Genomic DNA, 17,357 nt, shown 5'->3' on the forward strand with positions numbered 1-17,357 from the left:
TCTTGCTGCCAAGGGACCGGCCCAGCTATGCGGCGGAAGATCCCCAGGGCTGGCAGGTCCTGGCTGGGCCTGGCACATGGCTGGGCCAGGACCTGGATGGGTCCAGCTGCGCTGGGTCCTGCTGCTGGGGGACCGGCCTGAGCAGGTGGCAGAGAGGCCCCAGGGCCGGCAGGACCCGGCACGTGGTCCCTGCACGCCGCACTGGGTCCCACCTCTGTCCTGCTGTCCCTGCGGAGAGGTGGTGCATGGTGGGACCTGGCCCAATCCCATGTGGCTCTCTAGTTTGGCTTTGCACCAGAGCAGGTCATAGGGCTCTGGGAGGCGTGGCTCCTGCACACACCTCCTGGAGCTGTGCAACCCACTCCGGTACAAAGCCAGACAAACAAGCTGCACTGATCTGGGCCAGGTCCTCACCCCCCGCAGTCCTGGGGATATCCCCCCTGCCACTCCCCAAACCCCCCCCATCCCCCTGCCACCCCTCACCCATGAACCCCCCCCACTTACCTTGGACAGCGCTGGGGACCGGGACAGCAGGAGCACTAAAGGGTTGCTCTGGCCAAAACCAGAGCGTCTCTTTTGGAGGACTGACTCCCTGCTTGCTCCAGGCATGGTCATGGACCATGCCTTGCTCCGCTGTTCTGAGGAACAGTTTTTATTTGATCCCTGGATATCCAGGTGTCTAATTTTCTCCCCGCGCTGCAAACTTGCAGCGCGGAGAACATTTTTTCATTCCCGCACGTGCCTCTTACCCTGCCTCAAAGGGGTTTGAGACAGGGCAAGAGGCACACACGTGCTTGGTCTGGACATGCCCACTGATGATAATTACCATAGAATCAAGTTCTCTTCCTTAGCAGGAAGGGCTGAGAGAACTCCCATACGACTTGACCCTGTGGTTTCAGATTGTCATGCTGAAGGGGAAGCTGCTGAGCCAAAAGTGGGTCTGGTGCTGAAGCTGCTTGTGTTCTGGCACTTTGCCCTTACAGGGTTAGATGACTACCACAATGGTAAAATATTGCTTCTTTACTGAATGTGATTATCAGCATTCCAACAACAGAAGCAAATGTTGTCAGACACCAACAATGGAGGGCCAAGCATATACTATCCATATGCTCTCTCTGAGTTACAATCATAAAATCTTTCTTGAAACATGGATAGAGAGGAAGAATCATTTCCCTAGACTTGTCACTCCTGTTAAATGAATTTTTTACATCTAGAGTTGATTCATATTCAACTTGCTGTTTGCTATAAGGCCTTAGTCCTTGTTTGCAGTACTGGATCCCAGCCAGTAATTCCCCAGTTTGTATCTGTGCATTTGGTTGTTCTCTCCTAAGTGCAGTCACTTTGTACTTGTTATTATTGAATTTCACATCATTACAGTCCTCCTGGACTGAATTTCATGCAACTACAAGGCACTGCACTCTAACCTACCACAGGTAAAGCAAAGGGACAAGGGTGGTCAGTATCCTGCTGCTGCAGGGGTTGTAAAAATACACTCAAGAGATCTTGGCAAGTCCATATTGCTATCCTCAAGGTGCTTAGAAATAGATTCTGTAATTACATGCTCTAGCAGGGTTGCAAACTGTCTGTAAGTTTACAGCCTGAGGAAAAAAAAAAAAAAGGCTAAAAAAGCTTATCCCTAAAGTCCATAAAAAAAATTGACCTGTTTGTATACTACTAAGAAACCATGAGTTTGAGTGAAGACTCATCATTAGAATGAAGCCAGATGCAGGTGTTGATGGACAGACAGAGCAGAAGAGCGCTTGTGTTTGAGCAGGAGTGCAGCATGGCACCCTGCAGGGTTCAGGGTTATATAGCCCATAGCAGGCTCTGTATCCTCCTCCCCTCCCCAGCCATTTGCATTCCATTACCTATTGCCTTCCTATAACAAATGGCTTCTCACCTTTAAGGTAGCAGGACCACATGGCATCTGGGCAATATGAGGCACCAGGCAGGACAAAGAGGTGTGGAAAATTAAAATTTATTTTACCAGGTTTCTGGGTTAGGGCGCACGCCAAATTTAGAAAGACTGTTTTAAATTCCTAAATTTGAACTGTGCCCATGGTATTGCTATCCAGGACCTAGCAAAAGGGCTATATTTACATTATGTAAAACATATGTCAGTAAAAAAGTGGTGTTGTCCGTAAAAAATATGCAGATGGTCAGTAACAAAGTCTTGGATTGGCAACCCTGTGGTCTAGTATCTTTCCAGATATCAAAGTTAGAATGACTAATCTTGGGTCTTCTTTGTTCTCTTTTAAATACAGCACTATATTTGCCATTTGCCAGTTTTCTGGGACTTCACTGGACTTTCCTAAGTTCTCAAAAATAACAGCCAATGGCTCTGAAATTATGTCAGTTATTTCATTGAGTATTCTAGGATGACTCTCACCTTGCCCTCATGACTTAAACATTCATTTTGTTCAGAGCTCTTTCACAATATTTTCCTTGTATAATATCTGGATTTGTAGCACTTTTTTGCTGATGATACTGGATTCACCACCCATGAAGAAGGCCAACTACAAATACTCATGAATCACCTCTCCCATGCTTGTAGGATGCTTGCCCTGACCATCAGCATCAAGGAGATTGTGGTCCTAGGACAGGATGTTCACTGGTCACCATCTATCAGCTTTGACAACATACTTCTCAAGGCAGTGAACAAGTTCTACTACCTTGGATCCACAGAGAGTGACAACCTATCACTGGATGAAGAGCTAAATGTACACATTGAAAAGGCAGCTACCACTTTCAGTACACTCTACAAATAAGTCTGGAACAACACTAAACTCACAATCAAAACTAAGCTGCTTGTGTACAAAGCCTGTGTCCTCAATGTCCTTATGTATAGTAGTAATAAGACATGGTCAACATATGCATATCATGAAAAGAAGCTGATCAGCTTCCACCTATGCTGTTTATACAGTGCATCCTTGACATCAAGTGGCAAGACAGAATCACCAACACAGAGGTCATCGCCAAAGCCAACCTGCCAACCATCACTGCACTACTCAAACAGCGGCACTTATGCTGGCTTGGCCATATTTGCAGGATGGAAGATTGGCATATCCCAAAGTACATCCTCTATGGAAAAATTGCAGGCAGGGAGAGAAGACTAGGGTGCCCAAAGTCGCACTTCAAAGATTTCTGCAAGCAGGATATGAAGGCTTTTGGAATCAACCCAAACCTTTGGAAGGCCTTAGCAGGAGACAGGACAAAGTTGCACTCTCTTCTCAATCATGGAGTCTAACATCACGATAAGAAATGGTCACTCAAACTACAACAGAAACATGACCAAAGGAAACAGCCTGTAAGTACAGTAGCCCCAACATTATGTACACCTGTAACCACTGTAGCAAGACCTGCAAGTCTAACATCAATCTTTACAGCCACAAGAGAAAATGTACCACCAGTCAGTAGAATAGCTGCAATATCCACCATCATTTGCTGATGAATGGATGCCATAAAGGCACAACTAGCTATCTTATAAAATTTCTTTCCACTTAAGAGATGGGTCTCACTGATCTAGCCTAAACTTTTTGTCAGACATGCTACAAATTAAGCCCTGAACCCCTCCTGAGTACCACTTCAATCCACCTCTCCTGCCTGATTCTGCTCCTTGTTCTGTGCCCCATGCCTGAACTGCTGTTGTGCTTTCTGCTGCCTGCCCTATCTGTTGCGCTGTCTGCCCCCTTCCTGATCTGATGCATGCTACACACACAAGCTGCTCATAACAGTTGTGGCATGCGTGTCACAGGCTGACCAGACCACCATTAGATCCATACCATTTCTTTCATGATTGAAAAATGGCCCTTTACATGTAATTGGTCATGCATATCTCCATGAGAAATTCATCACAGAAATATCATTACAGAGAGTAACTGCTTAGGTAACAAATCCTCTCTCATTTACAGTAATCCCATTTTCCTCAGTGGGAATGCTTTCCTTTAATTTGTTTTTTTCCATCATCATATTATATGGAATTCTGTCATGGCTCCATTTTGTACTATCATGCAATTCAAGATGACTCTTTTTGGGGTGAGTGACTTGGGACAGATATTAAAACTCAACATTCTGTAATTTATGGTAACAAAGAATTCAGACTACCAGATTGAGAGGGGGCTTTCCAAGAAGAATTCCCTAAATTGTGAGGAGTACCAGTCTGGGCTGTTAGTATGGGCCCAGCTCAATATTGCTTCAACAAGAGGCATCCAAGAAAAACCCAGGACACTGGGGGCATTTATACACATGTTCTGGGCATTGGGGGGTGGGGCGGTGCTTTAACTAAAGCAGCTCTGCGAGTTGCTCTAGCTAAAGTACCCAGAGCATCACATGTATGAGCATCCCCATGCTGAAAAATGGGGGTGGGGAAGCATGGGACCACTGATACACATGACACTGCAGTTGGCTGGAGTGCAGCAATTACCATGCTTAAGTAGACTCAATTAATTGATTACCATGTTCCAGCAGACTCAATGAATTGAGTCTGTTCCAATGCACTGTAATTACAGTGTTGGAGCAGCCTTGCTACACATCTATAGGCACCCAGGGTGGTGGGGTTCTAGTGATTCAGTAGGTTATATGGTTTTCCTATAAGAACATGGATGAATGCACAGATTAGTGATTTAACAGAGGAAAACAATTTAATGCACTTCAGCTGTTCCATAATTGTCTGTGTGTCTAATCTTACCCAGTGGTAAGTGAAACAAACCAACGACCCAGGTTTTTGTAAGGAGGGCATGTTGGGGCGGGATGGGCTTCACCTCTCCCCTAACGGCAGACGTATCTTTTCCTCTAGGTTAGCTAATCTCATACGGCAGGCTTTAAACTAGCTTCACCGGGGGAAGGGGCCGCTTCGACTGGAGAGGATGCTTCACCAGCACGCAGGGTGACAAGAGGAAGGGAAGCACAGGTAAGTATAAACGTCTGAGGAGCAGGCGGCCACAACTGTCCTGGGAGTGGGAGGAGGGCACAAGCACCCTCAGGAGGCCTCAGGTGCCTCTACACTAATGCTCGGAGAATGGGGAATAAACAGGAGGAACTCGCCCTCAGAATAGCCAGTTCAAACTCAGACATAGTAGGGATCACAGAAATGTAGTGGGATTCATCCCACGACTGGGCAGTTAGCATTAGGGGCTACAGGCGGGATAGAAAAGGAAGGAAGGGAGGGAGTGTGGCGCTCTATGTCAAAGAGCAATTCACATTCTCTGCTAGCAAAATGGGGTCAGAGGAAGTGCTTTGGGTCAAGATACAAGGGGGTCGTGGGGAGAGGGATGTAATGGTGGGGGTCTACTACAGACCCCCCAACCAAGGGGAGGAGCTGGACCGGGAATTTTTGGGCCAGCTTGCAGAGGCACTTAAGGCAAGGGATGTAGTTGTCATGGGTGATCTAAATTACCCCAACATCTGCTGGGAGGAGCAGTCAGCTAGGTTGGACCAGTTCAGGAGGTTCCCGGCCGAGATACAGGACCTCCACTTAACTCAGGAGGTGCACAGTCCCACCAGAGGAAATGTCCTGTTGGACCTGGTCCTAGCCAGAGGTGATGATCTGGTAAGGGGGGCTCCAGGTCCTTGACCATCTGGGTGATAGTGATCATCACTTGCTGGAATTCATCATCCAGTGCAGGGTGACAAGGGCCTGCAGTAAGGCGGTAGCCCTAGACTTCAAGAGGGCCAACTTCAAGGAGTTGAGGAGATTGGTGGGAGAGGTGCTGGGGTTCTCGAGGGCAGGGGAACTCAGTGCCCAAGATGAGTGGTCGTTCCTTAAGGAGAAGATACTCAGGGCCCAAGAGGTGACGATCCCAACTAGAAGCAAGGGGGGCAAGAGTGCCCAAAAGCCTCCCTGGTTCACCAAGGACGTCTGGGAATGCTTGGTTGCCAAAAAGGCAGCATACACCTGGTGGAAAGGGGGGAGATCTCCAAAGAGGAGTATACCTCCACTGCACGGGCCTGCAGGGGGGCTGTTAGGAAAGCTAAGGCGGACATAGAGCTAGCCCTAGCTCTAAGATCAAACATAATGAAAAGTCCTTTTTCAAATATATAGGGAGGATGAAAAAGGCGCTGGGAAATGTGGGGCCCCTGCAAGATACGCTGGGCAATCTGGTGGTCGCACCAGAGGAGAAGGCAGACCTCTTTAACAAATTCTTCACCTCCGTTTTCTTGTGCAGGGACCGGGACTCCCCCACCATGATTCAAGATGGACTCAAGGGGAATGCCTCAAGACCTAAGGTTGAGGAGAACCAGGTCAGAGTGCTTCTGGAGGGGCTGGATGTGTTCAAGTCAGCAGGTCCAGATGCTCTCCACCCCAGGGTGTTGAGGAAGCTAGCAGGGGTTACTGCAGGGCCCTTGGCACGGCTTTACGAGCGCTCATGGTGCTCGGGCCAGGTGCCAGATGATTGGAAGATAGCCAATGTGGTCCCCATCTTTAAAAAGGGGAGGAGGGAGGACCCGGGTAACTATAGGCATGTCAGTCTTACCTCAATCCTGGGGAAACTCTTTGAGAAGATCATCAAGGAGCACATCTGTGATGTGCCAGCATTGGGGATGATGCTCAAGGGCAACCAGCACGGTTTCATTAGGGGCAGGTCATGTCAGACCAACCTGATCGCCTTTTACGATCAGGTCACAAAAGCATTGGATGCAGGGGTCGCCGTGGATGTAGTCTTTCTGGACTTCAGCAAGGCCTTTGACACTGTCTCCCACCCCATCCTCATTAAAAAACTAGGTGACTGTGGCCTCGATGCCTACACAGTCAGATGGATTGCAAATTGGCTGAAGGGTCGTACTCAGAAGGTGGTGGTGGATGGGTCATATTCCACCTGGGGGGAAGTGGGCAGCAGAGTCCCCCAGGGCTCGGTCCTTGGGCCCACGCTGTTCAATTTCTTTATCAGCGATTTGGACAACGGAGTGAAAAGCAACCTGTTCAAATTTGCTGATGATACCAAAATATGGGGAGAGGTGGGCACATTAGCAGGGAGGGAGAGACTGCAGAAAGACCTGGATAAGTTGCAGGGGTGGGCTAACAAAAATAGGATGCGTTTCAATACTGACAAGTGCAGGGTGCTGCACTTGGGCAGTAGTAACCAGCAGCACACTTATAAGATGGGAAACTCCCTTCTTGAGAGCATGGAGGCAGAAAGGGATCTTGGAGTCATTACTAACTCCAAGATGAACATGGGCCAACAATGCGAGGTCACGGTCGGCAGGGCTAACCGGACTTTATCGTGCATCCACAGATGCATCTCAAGTAGGTCCAAGGAGGTGATCCTCCCCCTCTACGCGACACTGGTCAGGCCACAGCTGGAGTACTGTGTCCAGTTCTGGGCACCCCACTTCAAGAGGGATGTGGACAACATTGAGAGGGTCCAGAGGAGGGCCACCCGCACAATCTGGGAACTGCAGGGCAGACGCTACAACGAGAGGTTACAGGACCTGAACCTGTTCAGCCTTCACAAGAGAAGGCTGAGGGGGGACCTGGTGACCATCTATAAACTCACTAGGGGAGACCAGAAGGGGTTGGGGGAGACCCTGTTTCCCCTAGCGCCCCCCGGGATAACAAGGAATAACGGCCACAAGTTGTTGGAGAGTAGGTTTAGATTAGACATCCGTAAGAACTACTTCACAGTTAGGGCGGCTAGGATCTGGAACCAACTTCCAAGGGAAGTGGTGCTGGCTCCTACCCTGGGGGTCTTTAAGAAGCGGCTTGATGCCTACCTGGCTGGGGTCATTTGAGCCCAGTTTTCTTCCTGCCCAGGCAGGGGGTCAGACCTGAAGATCTACAAGGTCCCTTCCGACCCTACTTCTATGATTCTATGAAAGCTGAACTACTCTTCAATCTGGGTATTTCTTGCTTCCTCACATTTGCCTGGTTTTTTTGTTTGCATTTAGTATGCTGCTTTATTTTTTGTCCTGAATTACTGTGAAGTATTGCTAGGCACTCTTACCATGTTCAACCATATTGAAGGCAACTTCAACTGCATTTCAGTTGGGAGAAATTATCCCAGTATTGATTCTGCCTCTTAATTTGTTAGTGTTTTAGAATTTTTCTGAGTAAGAGGAGCTGTGGGCCACATTCAGAGCCAAATGAAATCAATGAGCACATCTACACGAGATGTTTAATGCGCAGTAGCCTATAACACTGCACAGTAGTGTGCTGGGCAAAACTGTGCTAATAAGCTACTGTGCAGTAGTATTAGGCTACTGCACAGTAAGCATCACTAAAAAAACCATGCACCAGAGCTACTGCGCAGTAACTGTAGTTACTGCGCATTTAATTAGTACTTCATTAAGAAAGTATTAAACTAAAATATGCAGTAGCTACTGCACATTAATGAATGTGTAGATGCATCCACTGAGTTACAATCTGCCCCTAGTGTAGTGAAGAAGCAAAATTCTGTTCTTCATTACACTGATGTACATTTGGATTAAAAAAAACCCAGCATTTTCAACTAAGTTTTAATTTAAGATTTTGAATTTAAATCCAAAACCCTGGGCTGTGAATCCATGTCAAAGCAAAAGGAAGTGTTACAATAAGCAACTGTGAAGTTAGATTACAGAGGTCCCCAGACTAAAATAATACTTCTAACAAAAGAAGGAAAACTTACAAAACACTTCCCAGAGACAAGCCTAGGAACTCCACTTCGTCAACCTCCTGGATACTAAAAATCATGGACTAAATATAGACATTGGATTTATGACACATTATAACCTGCCTGACATCTGACTCCCCGGGTATCTCACCACTTGCATCCCACTTCTCTCTCTTCCCCCTCCCACCCCCCCCCATCCTGTCTCTCACCCATTGACTCCTCAATCTACATTTTCACTGACTACCTGTCTTGTATGCATACCAGCCCAGCCGCTGGCTTCTTTACTTTTCATTCCATCCAGGAAGAGCACACACCAACTGCTGAAACTTCCTTAGCCTGACGAAGGGTTTTTGAACACAAAAGCTTGCTTAATAATTATTTTCCAACTATTTGGGTTGGTCTAATAAAAGATATCAGATTCACCCAAGGAACCTTGTCTGTCTAACAAAAGAACACATTCCCGTAGCAAATACCATTCTAGAGAACCCAACAGCACCTTACAAGCCATCTGCTTCTTCCAGCTACCATTGGAAGTCAATGGGAATTTGTCCATATACCTGAATGGATGTTCTATCAAGCTCTGTATACAGAAGTCAGACAAGCATATCTGAGTGGGAAGGCCAGAATCAGAACAGTGTGAAAAATGGAAATTGTGACTAGGATGCTAGGATCGAAATTATAACAAAGTCCTCCTTATTTATAGCTAAAGTCCTATTGTATTTTTTCTTAAAAAATTAATAATTCCAAAGACAAAACTGCATGGAATTGAATTTATCTCCCTTGTAAGCCTAGAGAACTGAGTTGATCATAGTAGAATTTATAAGTGGCCTCAAGGAATTGAAATTCAGACCCATATTCATATTGTTTTCAGGGCAAAATTCACTGTTTTTTCTTGGAGATCTAAGCTTTAATTCAGCTCTTCCTATACATAAATGTTACTCAGGTCTGCCATGTTGAAATGTCAGAAGAATTTCCCTGTGGGTCAAAAAACAAAAGTATGTTTCTCTTACCTCCAAGGATATTGTCAATCAATTGTCTTTTGATCATGCAGATCTTTAATGCTATAAAACCAATAGCTAAAATGGCTCCAAGAGTAACTCCTATGATAACATATGTGACATCTGCAAAATAAATGAAAATAAATGATAGACTATATGTTGTAAAATAATAAAGAAAATAGTTTGGCATTTTAATGTTGGTATGTTAATGGCATAAGAGAAGGATGCAGAATCAGAATGAATATTGTTGTTGAAAGATGACCACATGAATTCTCTCACACAAGAAAAAGCTGAATATGAAGGGCTAGATTATGAGCTTCCTTAACCACATGTACAATACAAATTTACACCATCCATACACACAGTAGAACTGAGCTAACCAAAATCCCTTATGAGGGAACCCACTGTAGGTTTCTATCATTTGTAAATTAGTGAATGAACAACTTCCAGTAAAAGGGGGGACATTAGGAGAACCAGTGTGGGCTGGAGAATAGGCAGCTGGTTTGCATGTGACATGTGGTCTCTTTCTGTTTCTGCTAGGACCTGCTGTGTGATATTGGTTATGTGAATATTCCTCTGAGGTGTTGTCTATTTAGAGTGAGAGCTCTTTTGGGCAGGGCTATTTGTTGTTAGTGTAAGCGCAGGGTAGAAAACAACATTTACATGGGATGCTGTAGAGGGGGGCTTGCACCAGCTGTCCTCTTTGGGGTATCTACCAACCCTGTTTTTTAAGATTCTGCCAGGTAATTTTGACAGCATACAGCACAAGGAGGGCACCAACTTTGTCTGAGGCTTCTAGGTGCTACTGTAATATAAATAACATTTAAAAGGGCAGGCTACAGCTGCACTAGGTACAGTTTCCTTACGTACCATGATGACTTCAAATTTAAGACAACCTTCCAATAATTATTTCCTATACATAGATCATTATTTAAATTCTTCCCTCCGGCCACTGTGACAGGGAAAGAGATGCCTTGACCCCTCCCCCCCCCCCCCCCCCACTTTTCCCACCCAGCCACTTACTTCCACAATGCCCCTCTTGCCAAACACCCCTCACCGCCCCTCACCTGCCCCACTCCCCTCACTGTCTGTCCTGCCCGCTACCACTTACTCCTATTGCCTGTTCCCCCTACCCCTGCTTACTGTGGGCAATGGTTCTGACCCTGGCTCCGGCTCTAGCTCTGGCCATGGGCACAGAGCACACGGTGACTCTGGCCTTGGCCTGGCTAAGTACCAGTGGCAATGGCAGCAGCAGTGGCAGCGCCGGACCTGGCTGCAGCTCTTGCGCTGGGACAAGGTTGGAGCCAGAGCTGGATCCAGAGCCCCAGCAGCTCCCCTGCCACTGCATCGTCTCCCTAATGCCTCCCGCACTGTATGGTCTCCCTTGTACTCCTCCATTTTCATCCTCCCATTACACAGTCTCCCCTGCACTACCTCAGCCACACCAGCCACAGTGTCTCTGATCCACAGTAGCTGGTGGCTGTGGCTCCAGCTTTGGCTCTAGCTCCCCTAGCTGCAGCAGCTGCATGCCCAAGGCTCATCCTTGCATCCAATATAAAGGGTTTTTTCTCCTGGTTGAATGGGAGAAAAAAAACCTCATTTTTTTTGTATTTGGGTAAATATGGTATATATTGGCAGTAACATTTTAATTTTGATTATAGCATTACTTTCTAAGATTCTAGTACCTGGTTTAATAAAGTTAGGAAGTGGTGGTACCAGAAGTTCTCACTGGAAGACTCTAATAGTAAATCTTTGTAGAAGGGAAATAGCAGCATTTTAGGGTGATTATACACATGCAGGGAGGCTGCTCCAACGTGCTGTAATTACAGCACGTTGGAGCAGACTTGATTAATCGAGTCTGCTGGAGCCCGGTAATTATGCTCCAGCGTACTCCAGTGTCATGTGTATCAGAATCCCTGCACTGAAAAATGGCAGCGGGTGTGCTTTAACTAAAGCTTGTTTGAGGAGTTTTACTTAAAGTGCCTTACTTGCCATTTTTCAATGCGAGGATGCTGATACACGTCACGCTCCAAGCGCTATAATTAAAGTGGCTCCTGGAGCCACTCTAATTAAAGTACTCCCTCCCCGCTCCCCAGAGAATGTATATAAACACCCTTAGGTATGTATTATCAGGTGTATTACTCTTCTGCATCATCACAGTCACATCATGGTTTCACATCAAACTTTAATACTACACGGTGCACACTTTCATGGTCTTTGGGGCTCCAATATGCCTTTTAATGTTTCTAATTTTATTACAGGTATGCCTGGAGGCAGCAGTCACAGACTGGTGCTTCATTATAATAGACACCATACAAACACAGAATAAGCAGATGATCATTATATTATGATAATAATAATTATAATCATAATCAACATCATAATTTTGGAGCTCCATTTTGTATTCCCATTAATAAAAAGATCTATATAAAATAACAAGATCTAATATCCTTAGCATGTGTTTGCTTTTGTTGCCATGTTCTCTTAGCCCCAGGGTAGACAATTATCTTGGCTTGAGGGCTGCTTAATTAGTTTTGATGAGCTATCAAGGGCTGTAAGGGTAGCCCTGCCCTTTGACAGGTGCCCGCACCCTGGCCATCTTCTTGGGACTGGAAGTCTTGTTCCTAACCCCTGACATTTGCCACCGGAAGTCCCTTCCCTTGGGGCGGGAGGGTGGAATTGCCATCTTGGAACCAGAAAAAAAACAAATCACATACTAAAAATCAAACATGTACTATAATATATTTTAATATTATTTTTTAAAAATATACTGTCCTTATTTATATAAGTATGTGGAATGTATACAGAGGCGATTGCATAATAGCTCAAAATAAAGTCTTACTTTTGTATAATGTGTGTGGGGGACTGTGTAAAGTGGTTAGGAGGTGGGATATGTGTGATGGGGTGTGGGGTTTGTGGGGGGAGTGTGTGGGGTTTGTGAGGGGTGCCTGTGAGGTTGTGGGGGGTGTGGGGAATGGGTATGGTGGGGTGTGCATGTGGAGCCCCCCCCTCACATACATGGCCCTCCATGGCACACAGCCCACGCTGCCAGGGCAGGGGCAGTAGCAGGCCCTTGGAGTGCTCATGGCCCATGCAGGCGGAGCTGCCCAGTGGCACACAGTTCCAGCCAGTTCTGGAAGCTGCACATGGTGGCAGAGAGTGGGGCCAGGCTGGCCTGGCTTCAGCACATGGATCTCCCCATGTCTGATGTGCAGCTCACAAGACCTAGACAAAGCTACACACTGTGGGGCCAGGGGGAGCCCCACACAATGGAGCCAGCAGCCTGACTCTGCTTCCTGCCATCAGGTGCATCTCCCAGGACTCCACTGAGAAGCAGGGAATGGGGCTGAGCCTGCTGGGCTCCATTGTGTGGGGCTCCTTGCCACTTTTGGTGGAGTCCCAGGAGCTGCATATGGTGACAGGGAGTGGGAAAGGCTGCCAGCTCCATTGTGCTAGGCTCCCCACTATGGCATGCGAGTACCAGGAGATGTATGTGAGCCACAGGGAGCCCTGTATAATGGAACTGGGCCTACCCAGGCTTTCTGCTTCTCCCCACACCCGGCTGGGTACAGGGCCCATGCTCTTGGTTCTGTGCTCCTGGCCAACTTATACTTTCCCCCAGCTACTGCTGCTTCCCTACCTGCTGCCCAGAGTGCTGCAGCAGGGACATGAGGAGGAGCCGCTGGAGGCCAGGGGAGTTGAGCAGTTCATTGGGTGGCTGCAGCAGTGGCAGCAGCAGCCCGGCCTGGAACCTGCGTGCTGGCTGGGGCCAGGGTTGTGGTTGTGGCTCTCCCGTCCATGAGGGTGGGAGCGCAGGACATTGCCCCAGTGGGAGTGGGTGAGGCTCGGTCACATGTGACTGCAGGAGGGGCAGCCACAGGCTCAGCTGGATATGATTAATTAGTGGGCACCCACCTGCAGACTGGATGGAATTGCCTGGTGGGTTGGATCCGGCCCGCAGGCCATATTTTGCCCACCCTGTCTTAGCCTACGGCTCCTGTAGGGAAGGTAACATCTTAAAATAGACTCACCTACTCCATCCTCTTCAGATGTTCCAGAGGCATAAACCCTTGCTTTCCAGATATCTGAAACAGAAAAGATTGGGCACATCAAAATATGTAGAACAATGTGTACTGTATTCAGCTAGTGACCATATGTATCTGGTAATATCATGCTTGATTGAAAATCCTAAGAGGATCATGCCAGGATATTACTAGTGATTAATTGTCAGACAATAAAATTTAAGAAATGTATCTAGGCCTTTGTAGAACAGATGTGTTATTGGAAGGCTATTTAATGGGAGAATTCTGAAGAACCTAGAATGAACCAACATTTTTTTTCAATTTGTTTTATCACTGAAAATGTAAGCTGAAATAAGCAAATCGAGAATATTTTTGAAGTAGTTCCAATCAGAATCATAGCAGTAGCACCTGCATGAATGAGACAAACAGGGACTGAGGTGGCTTTTAATACAAAAGTGAGCACTGGTTTTAAATGCTTCCCGAAAGGAATCACTTTCTCCCATGCATATGTTATTTAGCATCTAGCCTCATTTTTCTGTGTTTTCAGCCTGCTAATTAAGGCACAAATGGCTTAGAACTACAGAGACTGAGGTCTGGGCTAATTTCAGATGTAAAAGTATCATGGTTAACAACAGATTTACACCAGCATGAAACTGATCACATGTCCTGTCCCTGCGAAAAATGTGTGCATGTTATACAGGTTTCCCACAATCTATGCGGGTTGTTTATATGCAAATTCACTCTTATGAGATCAGCACAGATGCCCCGCACCCCCACCAAAGCAGGTAAGTCTGTGGGGAGTGGGGAAAGGGCTGTGGCCCCACTCACTCCAGCCCGGGCTGCAGCAGCCGGTGCCAGCTGCCTGTGGGCTGCACCATGCTCCACCTGTCCCCCCGCACCTGGGCTTACCCCAGCTCCTAGGCTGCACCATACCATGGTGCAGGCAGCTGGTGTCAGCTGCTCCGGGGGCCATTCCAGCACAGGCTGGGGTGAGTGTGAACAAGCAGAGCCCCGGGTAGCACAGGGCACAGCACTCACCCCAGCCCCAGGTGCAGTGGCCCTGGGAGCAGCCGACACCTGCTGCCTGCACCAGGGCACAGCACAGCCCAGCACAGGTGAGTGAGGACAGGCAGAGCACAATGCAGCCCAGCAGCTGCAGGCAGCTGGTGCCAACCACTCCTGGGGCCACTGCAACTGTGGCTGGGGTGAGTGCCACTCTGTTCCCTCTGCTTTGCTGCCTTGTGTAGCCCCAGGAATGGCACCCCTCTCCCTGTCCCTTACCTAGTCCCAGCCTCACTCCCTTACTGTCATGGGAACCTATCCTGATTTGTTACATTGGAAACTGGGTTTGCTTTATGTGAATTTGATTTATGAGCCGTTCTCTGGAAACACATGTACAGCATAAATTGAGGGAAACCTGTATGTTGATAAGCATCTAAGCCAGGGACGTGCACTTATTTTGGGTGGAGGGCCTCTTAACAAGTTTTGGCAAGCTGTTGGGGGCTGCATAGGTAGCTCTGCTGCTTGATGGTTGCTCTGCACCCTGGTCACCACATTGGGACTAAGTCCTGCCCCCTAACCCCTGACCTTTGCCACTGGAAGTCCCTCCCCTTGTTGCCCTTCTCCCCCTCCAAATACTCCTTTTGGGAGGGGGGGGACCTGCCATCTTAGAACCAGAAAAAACCCAAATCATACACTAGAAGTCAAACACCTATTGTAATATACTTTAATTTTATTACAAAAGATATTTGTCATGACTTGTGATTGTGTACTATATATAGAAGGGATTGCAAAATAACCCAAAAATAAAGTGTCAGTCTTTTATATTGTGTGTGTGTATGGTGGTGAGAGTGTGTGTGGTGGGGTATGAGTGTGTGTGGAGGCAGGTTTGTGGGGGGGGGTGGTGAGAAGGTGTGGATGTGTAGGGGGGCATAGGGTATATTGAGGTGTACATACATCTTGATGGGGGTTGTGTGGGCGGGGTGTGGGTGTGTGAGGTGTGAGAGTGTGGGGGTGTAGGGACCCACCACACACTCCCCCCCCCTCCCCGCCATGGTGTGCAGAACTCACTGCCTGGCAGCAGCAGCAGCAGATGGGGTGGTCAGGGTGCTCATGCATGGCGCAGGCACCTGGTGGAGTGTGGAGTCTGCGCTGCACACAAGGCGGGGGAGGGGTGGGAGAGGTGAGGACCGCAGCCTGCCTGGCTGCTTCTATCATCAGGGCTCCATGCTGTGCACATGCAGCTCCCACACTAGCAACAGGGGAAGCCCCATGCTGGAGCCTGCTGCCTCCCCTGGCCCCTGCTGCGCAGGTCCCCACACTCAGCCCGTGAGTGGAGGGAGCCCTGCCCCCTGCTTTCCCGAGTCCAGTGTGGGGCTTTTCTGCTGCAAGTACAGGAGCTGAAGGTGCGCCATGCTGAGCCCCTGTGATACAGGCAGACAGGCATGTGAACAGTGGGGCCCACCCTGAGGTGGCCATGCAGTTGCCGCCAGCATGGAGATGATGCCAGAGCTGTGGAGCCCAGCACAGCTGTTTGCAGCCTGCCCGCTGCTTGCTGCAGCTGCCCAGAGCACGTGCTGGCTACAAACAGCTGCACCAGGCTCTGGAGCCCTGCTATCACCTCCGTGCCAGAAGCGGGGGAGAGACTGGGGCTGCACTGCCTCAGGCCCCTCCCTCACCCCCTGCTCCGATGCGCAGGTGCTCGCACCAGTATGGAGCTGATGCTGGAGCCTGGCACAGCTGTTTGAAGCCTCCCAGCTGCAGCTGGTCCTGGCTCTGGGTAGCTGCTGCCAGCTGAGAGCCCAGGCTGCTCCCAGCAGGCAGCTGGGATGCTGTAAGCCCTGCTGGGAGCAGCCCGGGCTCTGTTGCTGGCAGCAGCTACCTAGAGCTGGGGCTGGCCGTGGTGTGTGGAGCAAAATGGCCTCACATGCCATGCTCAGCACACGTGCCGGGGCTTGCCGACCCCCGCATTAAATACATGTTGAACATTCAAAACTTGTGGTTCAGGCTGCTCAAAAAAACCAAATTGGCTGAAAAACTGTGAGATTATACAAAATACTACTTGTTTTTGTCTTCTGGTTATCATTCTTTTCTTTACAGGCAAAAACTCAAGAACCTACTTGTTTTTAAATTGAAGCTGACTTTTCACATCATCGCATTACTCCAGGCCAGGAGATGGAGCCTTCAAAAAAAGCAGGCATTGCAGAATTTTGTTTTGTTCCTCTTCAGCTGTTTTTATGTGAGTGACACTTTTCACATGAATATTTGTAGAAGGTACATTCTAGCACCATAGAGGAATTTTGTTAAGACCAAACTTTACAGAAGTGGCCTCATTATTGCAAGTCTTGCTTGAGCCTAGTTTTCACAGCTGCTGTGCACCTTACATTTCAGATAAAGTCAGTGTGAACTCTGAAAGTTCCAGCACCGTATCAGAAACATCTGACATGCAGGATGACTGGCAAGACACTAGCTTTTACTTCCTGGCCTCTGTTACTTGACCATTACTCAAACACTTTAAATATTGTGTGTTCAGTCAGGCTTCAAAAAGCTTTAGACTGGTTTGAAAATCATAGGACTGTAAGACAAATAGATTTTAGCTTCTTTTTTATTTGCCTGCTTGATTTTGACTCGTTAGGTTTTACATTTTCAAACTTTTCTCTATCACCAATTTGTCTGCAAGCTTACTTAAAAAAAATTATAATATTCCTCTAATAATCACATTACTAGAGAGAAAGAAGTAAGGGGGGTAAGAG

At 47.8% G+C, this 17,357-nt stretch overlaps 1 protein-coding gene across 2 annotated transcripts in view; it reads right to left on the reverse strand.

Annotated features, from left to right (window-relative positions):
* Positions 1–17,357, reverse strand: part of TMEM273 (transmembrane protein 273) — a 52,256-nt gene that overhangs the window by 25,270 nt on the left and 9,629 nt on the right. For both annotated transcript variants that reach the window (XM_014605138.3, XM_014605133.3), the window contains exons 4-5: positions 13,615–13,668; positions 9,596–9,706 (exon numbers count right to left, since the gene is read on the reverse strand). In XM_014605138.3, coding sequence (XP_014460624.1) covers positions 9,596–9,706; positions 13,615–13,668 — 165 coding nt within the window. The remainder of the gene's footprint in view (positions 1–9,595; positions 9,707–13,614; positions 13,669–17,357) is intronic.

Source organism: Alligator mississippiensis, chromosome 6, assembly GCF_030867095.1.
Source record: "Alligator mississippiensis isolate rAllMis1 chromosome 6, rAllMis1, whole genome shotgun sequence".
NCBI lineage: Eukaryota > Metazoa > Chordata > Crocodylia > Alligatoridae > Alligator > Alligator mississippiensis.